This window comes from Dermacentor albipictus, chromosome 6, assembly GCF_038994185.2.
Source record: "Dermacentor albipictus isolate Rhodes 1998 colony chromosome 6, USDA_Dalb.pri_finalv2, whole genome shotgun sequence".
NCBI lineage: Eukaryota > Metazoa > Arthropoda > Arachnida > Ixodida > Ixodidae > Dermacentor > Dermacentor albipictus.
Genome location: NC_091826.1, coordinates 120,927,161 through 120,947,640, shown reverse-complemented (window position 1 = coordinate 120,947,640; position 20,480 = coordinate 120,927,161). Strand labels below are relative to the sequence as shown.

At 46.4% G+C, this 20,480-nt stretch overlaps 1 protein-coding gene across 3 annotated transcripts in view; it reads right to left on the bottom strand.

Moving 5' to 3' along the window:
• LOC135913775 (micronuclear linker histone polyprotein-like) overlaps positions 1 to 20,480 on the bottom strand; it is a 39,869-nt gene that overhangs the window by 10,666 nt on the left and 8,723 nt on the right. For 2 of the 3 annotated variants that reach the window (XM_070521078.1, XM_065446419.1), the window contains exons 2-5: positions 18,856 to 19,110; positions 17,931 to 18,081; positions 15,726 to 15,904; positions 11,749 to 11,855 (exon numbers count right to left, since the gene is read on the bottom strand). In XM_070521078.1, the coding sequence (XP_070377179.1) occupies positions 11,749 to 11,855; positions 15,726 to 15,904; positions 17,931 to 18,081; positions 18,856 to 19,076 (658 nt within the window). In that variant the 5' untranslated portion in view covers positions 19,077 to 19,110. Of the gene's footprint in view, positions 1 to 11,748; positions 11,856 to 15,661; positions 15,905 to 17,930; positions 18,082 to 18,855; positions 19,111 to 20,480 lie in introns of all 3 variants that reach the window. The other variant, XM_070521079.1, reaches the window with a different exon arrangement.

Here is a 20,480-nt window from a genome sequence, read left to right as displayed (position 1 = left end):
ACTTGCGTACCTGCACCTACACTCCGTTCAAAATCTATAGCATTTAACTTTGGTGGAGAAAATGAAGAACACTTACTCCGCTTCAGCTATTCTAGAATGAAATAATATTCGGAAATATTACTGTCGACCGCTTCACGTTAGCAACCTGCTGTGAAAGACGGCTCACGTGTAGGAGTACGTGATTAGCACTTCTTGAGACCGAATTGAATAAGAATCGAACAGTGCCAGAAGCAAATTCAAAAGAATTGAATTTCGAATAATATTCGAGAGGTTTGAGAATAATGTGCAGTAATATGCATATTGTGATGCCGCAGTTGTCACGACGTTTATTCCGCGTCAAAGATGCGGCGAACCGACCACGCCCACAGCACGGATCACACTCGAGAGCTAGCCCCAGAAGCGATGATGAAGGAGAACCCTATATGAACCGTACGTGATGATGATCATGTACAGATGACAAAGAATAGCTTATAAATTCCCACACTAATGCCCCCTCGTATGAGAGCGGCCATGTTGGCCGCAATTCAAAGGGGCGGCAAACGCCTCGTGAAAGGCTTCATACGGGAAACGTGGACAACCTCAGCGGCGCGGCAGCAGCGGTCATTTGGAACAATAACTGGTAGCACGCGATAGTTAACCGGAGAAGTCTGCTCCAAGACTATGTAGGGGCCGATGAACAGAAGCTGAAATTTGTCACACAAGCCAGGAGTACGAACTGGTGTCCAGAGAAGCACTTCCTCGCCAGGACGGAAGCACACGACGCGATGAGAGGCGTCGTAATGCTGCTTGCGGTCCTGCTGCCGTGCTTCGGTGTTGATGCGGGCGAGCTGGCGACAACGCAGAATGCGGGCACATATTCTTCACAAGAGGATGGACACTGATGGACAGTTGGCGCGAAGAAAGAGACGTCAAGACAGGAAGAGGGCGAACGACCATAGACAAGGTGGAATGGCGAGTAACCAGTCGTGCGTTCAACGGCGGAATTATATGCAAAAGTCACTGATGGCAAAATACCGTCCCAGTTTCTGTGATCCGATTCGACGTACATGGCTAGCATGTCTGACAGCGTGCGATGAAATCGCTCTGTGAGGCCGTTGGTTTGCGGATGGTAACTGGAGGTAGTCTTGTGGCTGGTTCCGGAGGCTCTGAGTACTACGTCTAGTAGTTGCGGGAGGAATCTTTTCCATGGCCGCTGAGAAGGACGCGAGAAGCACCGTGACGCAGTATTAAGGATTGAAGTATGAATGCAGCCACTTCAGAGGCTGAAGCAGAACTCACACAAGTTGTTTCGGTGTAGCATGTCAAGTGATCAACGGCTGTCACAATTCATCGTTTACCGGTGAGAGTCACAGGAAGAGGACCATACAGGTCAATGCCAACGACCTCAAATGGTTGAGGCGGACAAGGAACCGGTTGCAGTTGTCCGTTTGGAGCGCATGTAGGGAGCTTTCGACGCTGACACAGGGCGCAGGAAGTGACATACCTCCCTACACTGGCAGACAATACAGGCCAGTAGAAGCGACCTTTGATGCGGTCATAGGTTTTCTGGAAACCAAGTTGACCAGCAGTCATGTCGTGAGAAGCCTGCAGCACATGAGCACGTAGAGAGCGTGGCAGGACAGGAACCCAGCGTTGACCGTCAGGGTGATAGACATGACGGTATAGGACGCTGTTGTCAATCTTAAATTGCGTCAGCTGTCGACGAAGGCGGGCGTTAGGCGGGCGCGAAGTTCCTTGAAGGTGGTCTATGATGCGCCGGCAGTAAGAGTCGGCAAGTTGATGAGACTGGAAGGATTTGTTGTCGTGTGGAGGCATCTCGTCGACAGTGCCAACAAGAAAGCATGTGAGGAGGGATCGTGCGAAAGCTTGTCACGGATGATAGTTTGAGGCCCATTGCATGGTGTCGTAGGAAGCGGACAGCGAGAAAGCGCGTCTGCATCTTGGTGTTTTTTTCCGCACTTGTAGGTAATAGTAAAGTCGTATTCTTGAAGACGAAGAATCCACCGACCAAGTTGTCCAGACAAGTTCTTCAGCGTTGAAAGCCAGCATAATGCATGATGGCCTGTAACGATCGTAAAATGGTGGCCATGAAGTCACGCTGGATGACCGGAAGACCAGTCACGCTGGATGACCGCACTGCTCAGCTCTGACCTGACAGAACAACTCTGGGCCGTCCAGCGAGCCGAGGAAGCCGCTTCGAGACAAGGTCTCGGAACCGCGTCCGCGGCGGGTGCCCAGACCCACTAAAAGACGCCGGACTCAAATCTTGCTGATTTGAAATTAAAGTTTACGCTCTCTCTCTCTGCACAGACCAAATGATAGCTAGGCATTCCTGCTCCGTGATGGTGTAATTCTTGTCGGCGTTTGTAACACGACTTGCGCATGCGACGACCCTCTCACCTAAAGTGTCATCTCGCTGTAGGAGAATGTCACCAATGCCGTTGCTACTAGCATCCGTATGCAAGAGGGTAGGAGCAGCTTCATCAAAAGGGCGTAGTACTGATTCAGATGTGAGAGCGCTCTTCAGATGAGCGAACACAGATTCACATTCGGGAGACCACACAAAGGGAACATTAGAACCGAGTAGATTGTGCAGAGGTGACGCTATTGAGGCGAAGCCTTGTATGAATCACCGAAAATAGGAAGGGAGGCCTAAGAAACTGCGCAAATTTTTGGTGTTTTCGGAACCAGGGAAGTGCTGAACTGCCGAAACCTTGTCAGGGTCTGGACGAATGCCATGTTTGCTTAGAATGTGTCCTAGTACCTTGATCGTCTTGCTTGGAAAATGGCATTTCTTGGTGTTTAGCTGAAGTCCAGCGTTGGCAAGGCACGTGAGAACTTCATCCAGACGTTGCAGGTGCTGAGAAAAGGTTGACGACAAAACAACAATGTTGTCCAGGTAGCACAAGCAAGTCTTCCACTTCAGGCCATGAAGAACGGTGTCAATCATGCGCTCGAACGTTGTGGGCTCAATGCAGAGGCCGAATGGCATGACATTAGACTCGTAGAGCCCATCTGGTGTTGAAAGCGCTGTTTTCTCTTTATCGACCTCATGCATAGGTATCTACCAGCAGCCGGAGCGCAGATCGATGCTGGAGAAGTACTCGGCACCCTGCAGGGAATCCAAGGCATTGTCTATTCGCGGCATAGGGTATACATCCTTGCGTGTGATCTTGTTAAGTGCTCGGTAGTCGACACAATATCGAACAGAGCCGTCTTTTTTTCGAACCAAAACAACGGGGGAAGACCAAGGGCTAGCAGAGGGGCGTATTGTGTTCCGTTGAAGCATGTCGGTGACGTACTCCTCAATGACTTTCCTCTCGGCTAGCGATACGCGATATGGTCTATGGCGCACGATGGCTGTACCATCTGTCTCTATCTGATGCGTCGTATTCGAAGTCTTTCCCAACGAAGCTGAATGCGCGTCAAACGAAGCTTCATGTTTTTGGAGCAAAGCAAGCAATTGTTGTGACTGCGAAGGTGTCAAGTCGGAACTGATGGCAGCTGCAAGAGCTGAAGGAGATGCGGCCCGTCCGTTACAAGGAACTTCAGAGGAAGCTGGTTTAAAGGAAACAACAGATATAGACTCCGGTTCAGCGGCGCAAGCCAATGTAGTGCCTTTAGGTATGAGAATCTTTTCGGATGTTGGGTTTGTAATGTAGAGAAGTGCAGAGCCATGATCAAACCGCACTAGCCCTGATGCAAAGGCTTACCCTCTTGCGAGACAGCACGCAGATGGTAATACGAGCATGTCGCCGCAGTCAGTGACGTCAGACATGATGGTAACGATACGTTGATGGCGAGGAGGCAGCGCGGAATCTTCTGCAGCAAGCAAGTGAAGTGGTGCGTCATCCGCATGAAGTGAATAAGTCGTGTCAGTCATGCAGAGAACGCGTTGCGCGCAGCAGATGGAGGCGGAGGCCGTAGAAAGAAAATCCCATCCCAATATGAGCTGCTGGGCACACGAACTTAGCCCTGCAAATTGTACGTAATGCAGAAGTCCATCGATGGAAATACGAGCTGTGCACATGGCGATAGGTCGAATGGCAGCCCCTTGAGCAGCGAGTAGCGTAGGTCCATCATAGGGGGTCGTAACTTTCCGAAGTCGCGCACACAATTCACAGTGAATGACTAAAACACTAGCACCAGTGTCTATCAAAGCTTCTACTTCTACACCTTCTACAACCAATATCATATTACACGGACGCGATGGAGGAATTTCTGTCCTGTCGTTCGATGCAGCTTTTCCTCCAAAAGCTACATAATTCAGTTTTCCGGACGACGCTCGGTGAATTGAGAAGCAGGTCTCAGTGGGGACGTAGAGCGGCGAAGGGGTGTCGGCGAGCGGCGTCTCGCAGGACGGTACGTCTGAGTCGTCTCGGATGCTACAGTAGGCGATGGAGAGCGTCCGCGAGGTGGGCCATAAGGACGGCGTTGGTCATGGAAGCTACTTAGACGTTGGAAAGTAGCCCCGGGCGAAAAGTCATCCCGTTCGTATACGTCATATCCGCGACGCTCGTCTTGCTGGCGCTTGCGGCAAAAACGTGTTATGTGGCCACGATAGCCGCAGTAGTAGCAGATGGGACGAGGAGGACGCCACTGCGGATAGCTGGTTTGGGTAGGTGTGTTGGTAGTCATGGAAGCCATGTGAGCCGGTGTTGGTTTTGGAGGCACCAGTGGAACGATGACTAGATTAACTGCGGCTACTTGTGCGTACGTTGGTGGGGCCGTAGGGGTTAGAGGGTCCGTGTACGTTGCACCAGCCATGGATGCCAATTCCTCCTTGATAACGTCTCGCAGATTGGTAGCCGAGGCATGAAAAGGCATAGGCCCTGCGACTAAGCCAAGTTACTGTAGCTCTTCTCGAATTATTGCTTGTATCATTGCTCGCAACGTAGGGTCGTCGGCGGTAGTGTTTGCAGTGGTGTCTGGCTGCAACCGTATTGATTCTAGTTCGTCAAGGCGCTGGCAAGTATCGACGATATCAGTGACGGTAGCGGGGTTCTTGGTGGCTAAAGCATCGAAAGCAATAGCTTCGATGCCTTTGAGGATGTGGCGAACCCTGTCTGATTTGGTCATGGCCGTGTTCACGGGTCGACAAAGAGCAAGCACATCCTCGATGTACGACGTATAAGATTCCCCGAGTTGTGGCTTGCGGGTGTCGAGTGTTTTTTTTTTTTGCGAGGGCGGAACGAACAGCTGATGTGCCGAAAATTTGGCGGAGCTACTGTTTGAAAGTGCCCCAGTTCGTGAAATCAACCTCATGGTTGAAAAACCAAGTCTTCGCTACTCCTGTCAGATAAAAGGCGACGTGACGTAGTTTGTATGCATCGTCCGAACGGTTAGCCGAACTCACTCGGTCGTAGTCGTCCAGCCAATCCTCGACGTCTTCACCGCGAAGTGCAGCAAACAGATGGGGATCACGCTGGTGCCCACTGACAACCCAATACGGAGAGGCTGGGGTAGCAGAGGCCGAGATGGTGGAAATAGAAGTGCCTGTTGGCTCGTCCTGCGACATGTTGGCGGACAGCTGGTACAATCGGCGACCTGATCGAAGCTCCAGGAGGTTGAGCGGGGCGTCAGAAAACGGAGGACCGAAGAGCACACTCCACCACTTGTGACGCGGCAGTTGTCACGACGTTTATTCCGCGTCAAGGATGCGGCGAACCAACCACGCCCACAGCATGGATCACACTCGAGAGACAGCCCCACAAGCGATGATGAACCCCATATGAACCCCACATGATGATGATCATGTACAGATGATAAAGAATAGCTTATGAATTCTCACAATATATATTGTGATAGGAGTCTGGACTGTTTGAATGTCGCGGCCAAATGCGCGTGATTGCTGTGCGGCGGCGACGGACGAAGAGGAAGAGAAGGGCCGGTGTCGGGGCGGAGGCGGCAGCCATGTGATCTGCTTGAGCTGCTTGGACTGGCCTTCCGAACGAGCCGAGCAGTTCGTCTACCCAAGGCTGGTGTTCCTGGGTGAGCTGGCAGAACAGGCCGGGCTGTCCTTGGGCTTCAACCGGCCTTCTCCACTGCTGGGCGAGCATCCGACACCGGCATGTTCCGGTGCAGCTAAGCCTTCCGAATGGTCTATCCTGTGGCGGGCAGACGTCCCGACACAGCTGTCGCGCGAGTGGCTCGTCGTGTGCCGGGCATCCGCCCGGCCTCCAGCACCTGCGCCACTCGCCGCTCCAGATTCATCTTTGCGCCTCTTCGTGCCGTGAGTGTGTGATACCGACGCGCTATCGGACGCCTGCCTACATAGACGCTGAACGTGACTATACTTAAGCGAGAGACATTTATGAAAGGAACTGTGTGTGTGTTATCGTATATGTTATTCTAGTCCTGTCCCCGTGTCATTAAAGCCTCTCTGTGTTCATTGCGCCATCCCTGTGTGCTTGAGGCCTGGGCCCACATCCTTCTATCACAATATATATATATATATATATATATATATATATATATATATATATATATATATATATTGTGCTGAAGAGCAGTGCCCGCCGCTACAGCCACTTAGCCAGTCCGGGAGGCGTGAGCTCGAGATTGCTTGGTGAACGTATAATGGTTTCCAGCAAGTACGGACGCGAGCACAAGTGGAAGCAGAAAGGACAAAGCTGCACTTACAACTGTAAGTCCAGCGTTGTCCTGTCTGTTCCTACATATTGTGCTCGCGTCCGTACTTGCTGGAAACCATTATACGTTCACCATGCACCAACTGGCCCAGCAAACTACTCTACTAAATCGAGATTGCTTGAGCTGCTCTGGTTAAGACACGCTGCCTGCTGCTCTCTCCTACTGTATTCATGTTAGATTCTGCTGGAGGCGCTGCGGTTTTCCCCCAACCTGGATTTACGCACCCGAACTCTGTCATTTGTCATGCCTGACGACTCCAGCGCGACATCCCCACCGGTTATTCACGCCATCTTATGTGCCGGTGCCCAGCGTCCGCGGGATCCTGATATCTTCAGCGTCACCAATGAGAAAGACATTGAAGATTGGCTGGAATCGTATGAACGCGCCAGCAACACCAACAAATGGGACGATCCCCTGAAGCACGGCAACGCGATGTTCTGTTTATCGGGCGTCGCCAAGCTGTGGCTCAAAAACCACGAAGCCGATCTCCGCACGTGGGCCAGCTTCAAAACCAGTATCGCAGAAGTTTTCGGGCACCCTGGTGTGCACAAACTTCGCTCCGAACGAAGCCTACGAAGCCGATCCCACCAAAGTGATGAAACGTTCACCAGCTACATAGAGGACATCGTCCACCTTTGCTGGCGTGTCCACCCGTTGATGGCGTAGGGGGACAACGTACGTCACATCATGAAGGGCATTTCCGGCGATGCCTTTCATATGCTACTGTCAAAAAACCCAGGCACTGTTTCTCAGTTCATTGAGCGTTGCCAGAGTTTCGACGAGCTCTGCAGACAGCATCTTCTCATGCGTCTTGTGCCACGTCTTGTGCGTCTTGTGCCACAAGCGTGGGGTACCGCCGAGATAAAAGATGACATTGGAGAGCATAATGGTTGGGTCCCACCTGTTATTAGCGCTGGCATGTTCATATAGTTTGATCCATTCGTCAACGTCCTGTCCCTCCAGGCCAGAGAACACAACAGGGTCGCGATGCTGGGCAACCGTGACGACGGGAGCAGTCGGATAAGCCGAAGCCGTTCCAGAGGTGGTCTCGTCACCGGGAGGCATGGTGACAAGCTCGATGGTCCGACCACTCCGGAGTTCCATGGTGAGGACGAGGATCGCTCAACTCCACCGGAATGTTACGTGTAGAAAGACGCAGACGCAAGAGGCTATTTACAAGTTATTTACACTGGACTGGAGCCAGAGCACCAGGCCGACATTTTACTCGCGCCAAGGGCACAGACCCACTTCGTCGTCGTTCTCTCGGCGGCTCGTCTGTCGGGTATCTACCGATAATATCGTAATATATATATATATATATATATATATATATATATATATATATATATATATATATATATATATATATATATATATATATATATATATATATATATATACATTGCACATAATGCGCGGTTTGTAAGACAACGCAAGGTACTGCAGGGCGTACTCACCAGTTATGGATTATAAATGAAAGTTATAGAGGTAAACCTCGGGGCCAGTAAACATCTGTGTTTACCTTCGCCACCAAACCAGAAAGATTCGTCGTCCACGACAATAGCACCGAGAAACCCGAAAGCTATATTTTTGTAGTTTGAACGGCCGCGGCAGTTGGTGCCACTGTTCTACGAAGTATGCTGCGATGCAACCTGTTCAGATGTAGTTCAATGACAAGACACGATTTGCATCTGTGTGTAGCACCAAACAACACTCACACTTCTAATAGGCATCTTTAAACACAAATTTGTTGCGATTGGTCGTATTTTCCAGCGAGTGGTCGTATTTCTGCCAGAAACGTCTCGCGCCCTGATCGTCGCAGTGATTTAGTACGTTGTGATAACTGGGACAGAATGCAAGGTATCGCACTTTTGCTGCACGGTTATTTGTGCGGGATCGACGACGTGAAGTACTTGAGGACTACTGGAAAAATATTAATATTTTCCACGTCCATTAGATTCGTGGCTATTAGTAGCGACAATTTGATTACATGACGAAATCGAATACGACAACATTCGATTAGTTCTTTAGAGCTTACATTATCCATCATCATCATCATCATCATCATCATCATCATCAGCCTGGTTACGCCCACTGCAGGGCAAAGGCCTCTCCCATACTTCTCCAACAACCCCGGTCATGTACTAATTGTGGCCATGCCGCCCCTGCAAACTTCTTAATCTCATCCGCCCACATAACTTTCTGCCGCCCCCTGCTACGCTTCCCTTCCCTTGGTATCCACTCCGTAACCCTTAATGACCATCGCTTATCTTCCCTCCTCATTACATGTCCTGCCCATGCCCATTTCTTTTTCTTGATTTCAACTAAGTTGTCATTAACTCGCGTTTGTTCCCTCACCCAATCTACTCTTTTCTTAGCCCTTAACGTTACACCTATCATTCTTCTTTCCATACCTGGTTGCGTCGTCCTCAATTTGAGTAGAACTTTTATCGTAAGCCTCCAGGTTTCTGCCCCGTAGGTGAGTGCTGGTAAGACACAGCTATTATATACTTTTCTCTTGAGGGATAATGGGAACCTGCTGTTCATGATCTGATAATGGCTGCCAAACGCACCCCAGCCCATTCTTATTCTTCTGATTATTTCCGTCTCATGATCCGGATCCGCCGCCATTACCTGCCCTAAGTGGATGTATTCCCTTACGACTTCCAGTGCCTCGCTGCCTATTGTAAATTGCTGCTCTCTTCCGAGACTGTTAAACATTACTTTAGTTTTCTGCAGATTAATTTTTAGACCCACCCTTCTGCTTTGCCTCTCCAGGTCAGTAAGCATGCATTGCAATTGGTCCCCTGAGTTACTAAGCAAGGCGATATCATCAGCGAATCGCAAGTTGCTAAGGTATTCGCCATCAACTTTTATCCCCAATTCTTCCCACTCCAGGTCCCTGAATACCTCCTGTAAACATGCTGTGAATAGCATTGGAGAGATCGTATCTCCCTGTCTGACGCCTTTCTTTATTGGGATTTTGTTGCTTTCTTTGTGGAGGACTACGGTGGCTGTGGAGCCGCTATAGATATCTTCCAGTATTTTTACATATCGCTCATCTACACCCTGATTCCGTAATGCCTCCATGATTGCTGAGGTTTCGACAGAATCAAACGCTTTCTCGTAATCAATGAAAGCTATATATAAGGGTCGGTTATATTCCGCACATTTCTCTATCACCTTATTGATAGTGTGAATATGATCTATTGTTGAGTAGCCTTTACGGAATCCTGCCTGGTCCTTTGTTTGACAGAAATCTAAGGTGTTCCTGATTCTATTGGCGATTACCTTAGTAAATAGTTTGTAGGCAACGGAGAGTAAGCTGATCGGTCTATAATTTTTTCAAGTCTTTGGCGTCCCCTTTCTTATGGATTAGGATTATGTTAGCGTTCTTCCAAAATTCTGGTACGCTCGAGGTCGTGAGGCATTGCGTATACAGGGTGGCCAGTTTCTCTAGAACAATCTGTCCACCATCATTCAACAAATCTGCTGTTACCTGATCCTCCCCAGCTGCCTTTCCCCTTTGCATATCTCCCAAGGCTTTCTTTACTTCTTCCGGCGTTACCTTTGGGATTTCGAATTCCTCTAGACTATTTTCTCTTCCATTATCGTCGTGGGTGCCACTGGTACTGTATAAATCTCTATAGAACTCCTCAGCCACTTGAACTATCTCATCCATATTAGTAATGATATTGCCGGCTTTGTCTCTTGACGCATATATCTGATTCTTGCCAATACCTAGTTTCTTCTTCACTGTTTTTAGGCTTCCTCCGTTCCTGAGAGCATGTTCGATTCTATATATATTATACTTCCTTATGTCAGCTGTCTTACGCTTGTTGATTAACTTCGAAAGTTCTGCCAGTTATATTCTAGCTGTAGGGTTAGAGGCTTTCATACATTGTCGTTTCTTGATCAGATCTTTCGTCTCCTGCGATAGTTTGCTGGTATCCTGCCTAAGGGAGTTACCACCGACTTCCATTGCACACTCCTTAATGATGCCCACAAGGTCGTAGTTCATTGCTTCAACACTAAGGTCCTTTTCATGAGTTAAAGCCGAATACCTGTTCTGTAGCTTGATCTGGAATTCCTCTACTTTCCCTCTTACCGCTAACTCATTCATCGGCTTCTTATGTACCAGTTCCTTCCGTTCCCTCCTCAGGTCTAGGCTAATTCGAGTTCTTACCATCCTGTGGTCACTGCAGCGCACCTTGCCGAGCAAGTCCACATCTTGTATGATGCCGGGGTTAGCGCAGAGGATGAAGTCTATTTCATTTCTAGTCTCGCCGTTAGGGCTCCTCCACGTCCACTTTCGGCTATCCCGCTTGCGGAAGAAGGTATTCATTATCCTCATATTATTCTGTTCCGCAAACTCTACTAATAACTCTCCCCTGCTATTCCTAGTGTCCATGCCATATTCCCCCACTGCCTTGTCTCCAGCCTGCTTCTTGCCTACCTTGGCATCAAAGTCGCATATTAGTATAGTGTATTTAGTTTTCACTCTACGTATCGCCGATTCCACGTCTTCATAGAAGCTTTCGACTTCCTGGTCATCATGACTGGATTTAGGGGCGTAGACCTGTACAATCTTCATTTTGTACCTCTTATTAAGTTTCACAACAAGACCTGCCACCCTCTCGTTAATGCTATAGAATTCCTATATGTTACCAGCTATATTCTTATTAATCAGGAATCCGACTCCTAGTTCTATTCTCTCCGCTAAGCCCCGGTAGCACAGGACGTGCCCGCTTTTTAGCACTGTATATGCTTCTTTTGGCCTCCTAACTTCACTGAGCCCTATTATATCCCATTTACTGGCCTCTAATTCCTCCAATAGCACTGCTAGACTCGCCTCACTAGATAACGTTCTAGCGTTAAACGTTGCCAGGTTCATATTCCAAAGGCGGCCTGTCCGGACCCCACACCACCATTATTCGCACACCGCCAAATAAGAATTAGTTGTGAAGTCCCAAAGGGTGTAAAACTTTTGCGAGAGTGCAGCTCCCAGCCCTCCTAGAGTAAATATTTACGACCCTACAGCATCATTTAGGCACAATAGTCCTTACGCGGCCTGTCATCGCCGCCCTCCGGACTCACCTGGGTGATATAGATGGATGTACAGAAACGTCAGCATGAAGATACCAACACCGCAGACGAAGATGAAGGGAGTGTAGTGGCACTGGAGGTTCTTCTTTTGCATGGCTCTGCAAGCATACGAAGCACAGAAAGAAAGAAAAATCATAAGAACGTGACTACGTGAGCTAGTCGATGTGAAAGGTGGAATAAAGACGTATCAAGCACAGCACAATGAACGAGAGGACGCAATGACGCGGTCCTCTTCTCTTGAGTTTTGGCAACTCTTTGTTCCCGCACATTCTAATGCGTCTTGTCAGGCAGTTACCACGGCTCCACTGCAGCGCACAAGAAAATCGCGTCTATTTATCCTTCACTTCACAGAATGGTGCAGCCCAACATAAAATAAATGAAAGTATGACAGGAATGGAAGGACGCCTGCATCCTTCCTATCCAGCTTTTTCTAATATCCTTTATATCCGGTCACCATTTTTGTTCTGCGTTTTTGCTTTCTTTCCACTGGAAGCGTTAGCAATGTTTCAGATGTCTAAGTTCCAACTAGCTCTGCTAATGAGCGAAGAAAGAAATACAAAGAGAAACCTGTAAGATAACACAAAGAGCTGGCTTCCCGAATACAAAAGCATACCTTAGTGAATATTCGCAACAGGGTGATGCATGTGACTGCTGCAACAAAAGTCGGGATGTGACTGAACACATCGTTATTGAATGCCAAGATATTCGCACAACGAACTCCACCAGGGAACGTCGCCCTTTTAATGCGAACGGAAGCATTAATTGGTCTGCACTCGAGATATGCAAGATACATTTCAGCATTGATGGGAAAATGCGGGAAAAAATCAATAGAACCTGAGTCGTTGCAGGCATAGATGTAATTGCATAATATAAAGACACATGTTTTAAATTCTGAGGAAAGACAAAAGAAAGATGTGGAAAATGGTAGACTGCGGTGAATGTAAATGCTGTAGCTCATGAATAGCTCAAGTAGTCTAGGTGACCATTTTCGTGGAGATGACCAGTTTCGTGGAGGACTCCAATGATGATGATGATGATGATAATAATAATAATAATAATAATAATAATAATAATAATAATAATGTTTATTGACACATCCAAAAGCAAAACAAAGAAACAGGCCTGTCTATGTCCACCAAGACTTGTGCGACTAGGCCCGGCAGAGTCGGTACAGCGTTGTGGTTACATATTGGCATTATAGGTGCAAAAGTAGGCATTTACATAATAACACGTTTTTCTTCCAACTTTCAGGAGAATGGTTGGTAGTATTATCCGTTAACAGACGATGACACAGTAAATAAAGACAAACACATAAGCAGCTTGAGTAGACAGTCAGAACTAAATTTAAACATTTCATCAATAATTTTTTGAACGGTTTTTTAGAAGTTTGCAAATAGAATTCATCGGTCAAATCGTTAAATATTTTGGGATGTATACACTTCTTATCGTTTCACCATACTTATTAGAGGAGTAGGGGACCTTAAAACGTTTTTTTTTTATTTCTTAACAATCGAGGTGCATGGTATGCCACTTTGAATTCATCGCTACAATTATGCCGCATAATAACAGTTCTGCTAAATAAGTCCTCCAATGTGCAAAATCCTAATTCCTGAAAAATAATATTGTCGTGTAGTGTAGTAGGATAAGCAACATTTTTTAATACTTTTTAGTAGTTTATCAATAGGATTTTTCCAGTGCTCTGTACAAAAGGCGAAGATTGTTATACCATACCTCAGCACACTTTACGCTAGTGCATGTACTATCATTTTTTTACTGGTAGAGGTACTAAACTATTTGTGCTGAAAAGTGGATATGCAACACTTCGTAGTTTGCCACATAAAAACGCCATGTGATGCTGCTAAGACATGCCGCTGTTAAACATTATACCCAGGTATTTGAATGTCTCTACATAGTCTATAGCAGTAAATTTACATGAAGTACAACGTTCATCATGTAGAAATATTGGCAAGCTTATTGTTTTAGTTTTTAATGGACTACGAAAGCACATGATTTTGCTTTTTCTAGCAGTGATATATATATAGTTTTCTTCAAACCACTGCTTAGCCGTATGAACTGCATTCTGTAGGGCGCTAATAGCTTGCTCATAATGCATATGACAAGTGAGTATAACTGTATCACCTGCATATTGATACACAGTGGCTTTCGTAATTATCGTGGGAAAGTCGTTCATAAATAAATTGAATAAGAGAGGGGACAACACGGATCTCTGGGGGACCCCAGCTGTAATATATTTCCTAGCGCTAACAATTTTTTACTGCCCATGACCACCTTTGTCGTATCATGTAAATAATTGCAAATAAGATCAAAAAAGGGTCCCCTGAAACCCAAACGAAACAACGTTTGCAATAAAATATCGTCATATACAGTTTCTAAGGCTCTTACTAATTCAAAAAACAAAGCACAACTATACAGCTTAACTAGTGCAGAATATAATTCATCGGTGAACTCTTCTAACAGTGAAATAGTACCTCGCTCAGCAACAGATCCAAACTCTCTTGGTGTGAGGATTGAAAATTTCTTTAAGTAGGAAGTCATATAATCAAACAAAAACTTTTCCAGTATTTGTGAGAGTACAGGCAAATCAGGGATAGGCCTATAGTTTTCAACTTCATCTTTTTTTCCTGCTTTATACAGTGGCTTAACAATCGCCTTGTTTAATGCCTCCGGAATCGATGCGGTGCTTATAAAACCATTAATCATAAAAAGCAGTATGTCTGCTAATTCATCAAAATTTCTTCTTATTCGGGCCACAGCCAATAATAATAATAATAATAATAATAATAATAATAATAATAATAATAATAATAATAATAATAATAATAATAATGGAATTGACAAGTTATGGGCGCGGCTTCACTGATCGGTTCACCTTCCAAATAATCAAATGATGCTCTAGTCACGGATACTTTTGTCACCGCAATTAATTTATTGAGGACCGTCATTTCTTCTTCACATGTTCAACGGCCAGGATGCGAATCACAGACGGAATTTTCTGCTGCGGCGACGACCGCGTGCACGTCGGGTGTCGAACCGGACCGGCACTGAGCCGAAAACCGGAGCTGTACCGTCATTTTCAGCTGACCCGGAATCGAGCAAAACTAGAACAAAACTTTTCCACCACCTTAGAACATGACGAAAAGCGACTTTTTATGGATTATACATTGCCGTTCGACCACAGGTTGGGCCCAGTGTCGTTTTTGATGTGTTAGAATCATGCGGACCGCTCTGCTGACGACTATAGACTACTACACTAGCGTAAATTTGTCGCAGCGCATGAAAGGTTACATCTGTAACAGTCACGAGGCTTGTCAGAGTTATCTCATTAGCTGACTCAACTGTACGCATTGTCAGCGCAAAGTGTCTATACGTAGTAGCACCCGCTCTGAGCCTCACATATTTAAAGCTTGAGATTCCGTTGTAGCAGCGAACGACGCGACTTGCAGTCTTACATTTGCCATAATCGCAGTTTATGGGTCGCTTCCACTCACTCGACAAAATGTACGTAGACGAACACTTTGTATGTACAACGTCTGGGGCTCTTGACTAAGATCAGTTTCAGTATGCTGCTGTGTTGTGAACGACACATACTGTTTCTTCTTTCCCGACAAAAAATGCAAGGCAGGACTTTGCGCATGTTCGCATATACCGAAGCGTAGGAAAAGGCTCGAGTTTAGCGGATCCATAGCATGGGATGTATTGAAGCGTTAGCAAAGCGTCCTTTAGATCTCCGGGTGGTGGCAAAACAAACCCCTTGTACTGGTGAAAGGGTATGAAAACTGCCTCATACAATTTCGCTGTGTTTAACGAATTAGTTGCTGGGGTTGGCATACATCTGGGAATGTCTTTCGTATGCCAAGAAGAGAAATGTATGAAGGCATCGTACACGACATTTACCGCAGTCCTCCAACTGGGGCGAGTAATAATTGTAGTCTCGCTGTAATGCTTGCCTGATGTATCGGTTGCGTTTACCGACGCCTAAGTACGTTCCATCGGGCATCTTAAGCTTGACCTTGTGGCTTTGTTGACCGCCAGGAGAACTCTTGTGCTCTCTATGCTCTGCGGTTGCGACGTCAGCAGGGGAGGTCGAGCATGCCGGGTGTTTGCCGCCGTCTTCCGCCTCGGTTTCCTGTGTAGTCGGCCCTTTGTTTTAGGCGTCAGTGTTAGGAGTGTCAAAGAGGACAAACGTATACGTGTATGCCGGGGTATCCTAGAGGCGTAACGTAAGGATAACGAATTTCTCACGCGTTTACCGCTAAACCACCGATTATTTTTTTTTTCGTGTGAGCTCACGCTCGCCCTCTATTGGTTGCAAATCACGCCACGTGAACTACAAAGAAAGGTACTGCACCAACTTTTCTCCCGTCTATAGGGATAGAAGGGTGAATAAATTGATTAATATGTGGCTGTCCTTGTTTTTCCTTGCGCCCTTTGTACGAGATGAAAAAAAGTTAGAGCAGAGGCAGACGAATGGTGCGCAAACTTACACTGCTTCATTTATTTTATATGTTTCGCACACATTGAGACTGTTTTTAATGCCGGTGTTAATATTCTTCGACACCAGAGAACTGTGGCACTGCGAACGTTGAGCTAAAATGAGAATGACGATTAGTATACATGCATTTGCCCAGCCTACGTGTCTGTGGCTTCAGACTTTCTTGCGGCTTTGCTACTATGCTTTATGAACATCTTATCCGCCTAAATTGAGAAACAATCATAGGTTTGCGAGCGCAATAAGACTCTGTGCATATTGCATATTCACTGAAAATTGGAGCATTTGTAGCGCACTATTTTGCTGAAAATGATCGGTTTGCAAAGTCGCAAAGCCGATTGAAGCGATAAGGACGAAACTTAGACACATTCAAGTGCTTATCCACCATTCCCATTCTAGCTGAACCACCATGATAGCTGCATACGCAGACAACAGTGCTTGGAAATCAATACTTTACATTCCGCAGAGCGATACCAGATGGCACAAAGTCTTTGTGTGAGGGAAGTAGTTGCGTTTACATGACGGCAGCGCAGCTTGTGAAAACGTTATGAGTTCACGACTGCACGTCGGTGACGATAGCTTAATGATGACGGCTAAGCCATCACAGCTAACTTAATTAAACTACGGGAAAGAATATTTACAACTTGCACCTTCACGAAGTAAGCCAATCATCGGGCTAGTGAACTCTGCTAAGTGGGCCGATATTCAGGGCTGTGGAATGTAACAAAGCGCATCAACACGCTAGCTGTCACAATAGAGTGATGGAGGGGAAAACTGGCATGATCTTAATTTTGGAATAAATACTGGCTATGCAACGTAACGTCAACCGAGTTAAAGCAGTGCAAACCTACATCCGTGGTAACAACCTTACCGCTGATAGTGTTGAGGTTCGGCCGCCTATTTTTGGAATCGATAGTTTGTCCTCTCTTTTGTCTTTCCGTGGGCCTGTTTCCCGAAGGTATTGTGTAACTGAACTCAGCCTAACTATGACATGATGGTGGTGCTTCGGGTATAGGCTTCCAGTAAAGCATTGTACGTGTTGCTCCTCCGGAGGATCACGAGCTCCTCAATCAAGCAAAAATATCCAAGAACATTTCCCGCAAACTATGACATTTCCTTTTGCGCGTACACTCTTATGATGTGTGAAAGGGTGTTTCGACATCCATCGTCACATAATGCTATGATGCGGTATCTCCTGAACGTAAACACCCTCGCGAGGTGTAGCATGTAAGTTGTCATAATCATAATTTCATAATGCAACAGTTTCATAATTTCGTAAGGGTGTTAGGTTATCTTAAAGTGTAGAATATCGGGCTACTGCGCTGGGAGACCCTAGTGCAAGTTAAACCATCACCTACAAAGGATTTAGGAGTGAATAGGTTTCTCAGCCACTTTCAGCCGTTTTCCTGGTTAGTCGGTGTTCGGACATGGAAGAAAAACGTTAGATTTTTTACTCTTTCGTCCACTCGCTTGCTCACTCGCTCTAGTTCGATCGTTCGTTCGTGCTACTCGCTTGCTCGACAATAATCGTCGATAATTTCTGCTGATTTTTTTTGGAGAAGCGAGGCCAAAAGAACACAAATACCTACGGCAATGTGCCTGGTAATGGCCCAATAATACTTCGCATCACAAGAAATTGGAAATTTGGGGGGGGGAGTCATACCTTTAATCCCGTGCTGTTCGCGGCAGATGCCCGTCGCTTCGTTCTGCTTTTTGATTGTTTGGCGCTGGAAGACTTCTTTTTGTGTCTGGATGGAGAAGCGGGAGCGCTGGCGCTTGCTTTGCGATCCGCAGCAATGTCGGTGCCAGGCGACCTGCCGTGAAAGACGTGTTTTTATATTTTATGCCCAAATAGCGGCAATAAACACAATATCATGACCTGTAGAAAGAAAGCGGGGCATTGCGATACTTGGTTGATGCTTGCAGAAGAGGGAATACTGCCCAACTTAAAAAGACAGACCGGGAAAAAAAGACAACCTTCAGGCAAGGGTATCTTAATGAATTATTTCCCTACCTTGAGTACTCTGAATGCATATTCGTGTTGCAGAGAGGAAGCGGCTTACTTATGTGGTTATACAATGTTAAATACGATAGCTTGGAGCGATGGTTGATCAGGATTGCTGGCGATAGAGGCGGTGAGGTGGTTTCTTTTTCATAATTGCGTCATTACATCGTGAGGCTCAAATCATTGTTAAGCGCTTACGTTCGTTTGCAAAGGAGAAAAAATACTTGGATAAGTAGATTTGTAATATTCTTAAGCATGTAATTGGGACTATTATGCTAAACTGCAAGAAAGAAATGAATTACTTCGTGGTAAGAAAATGTGGGAACATTAACTACCGCGTCACCATCTGTATTCCATTTTCACACCTTTTCTGTAGTAGGGAAACTTCCGTTATCGGCAGGCGTTCACCTATCTGTGACCTGCGAATCTAGGTCAACGTTATATTGATATTAGAGCCATTTTGCATATATATTCTGCTTTAAATATAGCATCGCGCGTGATGAGAACAGTCACATGATATTCCAGCAGACATGTACGCCAGCGAGTCTGCCAATTGCGTAACTTTCTATATTCATACACTTACGCTTTGGCAGAGCTTGGCTTGTGAGAGACCTCGCTCGGAGAGGGCTTTTTGTCGCTGCCAGCCGGTCTGCCATTGCTGCTGCTTCCACCCCGAGCTCCTGTCCGATTACTCGCGCTGTCGATCTTGGCCTCACTAGGCGGACTTCCGCGGCTTCCACTTCGCCCTGATGGACTTGTTCGTTTGCTACCAGTGTTACTCTTCGACTTGCCGGCCGACAACATCGTCGGGGCTCTAGGTTGTGGCACGCGACGTGCACTGAAAACAAGATGTACGTCTTAAAGTTGAAGTTTGTTATCGTACTATAAAGTTTGTTGGCACAAAGAATGGCACAGCTAACCTGGGCAAAGCTGTGAAATAAAGTTATGCAGAAACCACCGATGATGATTGTCAATGTAAGAGAGTATTCTGAAAGAACGAACGAGCGAAAGAGCAACAGGCACCCCTGCCCTCCATTCTCCCTGCCCAATCACACAACTATATAGCCCCAGAGCACGCACCCTCTCTCTAGGCACCTTCCCTCGCCTTCATTCACCTTCCCGCGGCCGCCTCCTCCATACCACCCATCTCCACCCAAACCCGCAAAGTGGTTGCGCGAGAGCTCACGCAAGGCAGTCCGGCCACAATTCTCTCCCAGCCCCTCTTCACAACTGGGTTGTCTGAGAGCACGCGCCCTCTCCCTCGGCGCGTTTAATACAACAACCCCTAAAGCTTGGTTTATCGGCTTCCCTCAACAAGGTAACACCACCAACCATTAACCAGGGACCAGCGATAAAGACCGTTCGAAGAGCCAAAGAAAACTATTCGCTGTAAAAAATCGCTACTAGATACGCGGGTGGGTTTCAGTTCAGTTTCAGTGCATTCGTCATTCAAAAAACAATAAGTAAACAACAAATAGTATGCAGACGAGGGTCCCAAAGTCAATGACTGCAACGGGACCCTCGGTTCTAAAAAGAAAAAAAAACGTTGTGCACAAAACGTGGGTTAAAGCAGCAAATTTAAAAAAGTACATGGAAAACAAATGAATGCGCGTAACATCACACATTAGTAAGAGAAAACAAACAAAACAGTACATATATCAAAAAGTATAATTCTACAGAGAACATGTTATAGGACATGAAACTATTTACAAAAAGAAATAAAGCATCTTAACTCATGTTTGAATACATTCAAAGATGACGTTAATTTAAGTGAATGGGGTAGGTCATTCCATGCTTTTAAAGGGGAAAACGAGGATGCCATTTTCCCATAGTTTGAAAGAGTATAGGTTAGGGCGTGTTGGTTCATAACTGAGGTTTTTTAGCGCACGAAAAGGGACGAAGGACAGTGGCAAGACTCGGAGACGCGCTGTGTCCGCGTCTTGCCACTGTCCTTCGTCCCTTTTCGTGCGCTAAAAAACCTCCCATAGTTTGTGTTACATTTAGGTAATAAAAAATGTAATTATGCGCAAACGTAGTGTGGTTGGTATTAGTGAGTAATTTGTAGTCCACAAATTCGCAAGGAAGCTGTTAAGTAATTTAGAAAAGAAAACAGATGATACTTAAACAAGGCAGATACAGGTTGTATAAAGTTTCCCTGTAGTAGCGGGAGAGCATTTGAGTAAGAGGAACTGTTGGTGATTATGCGAA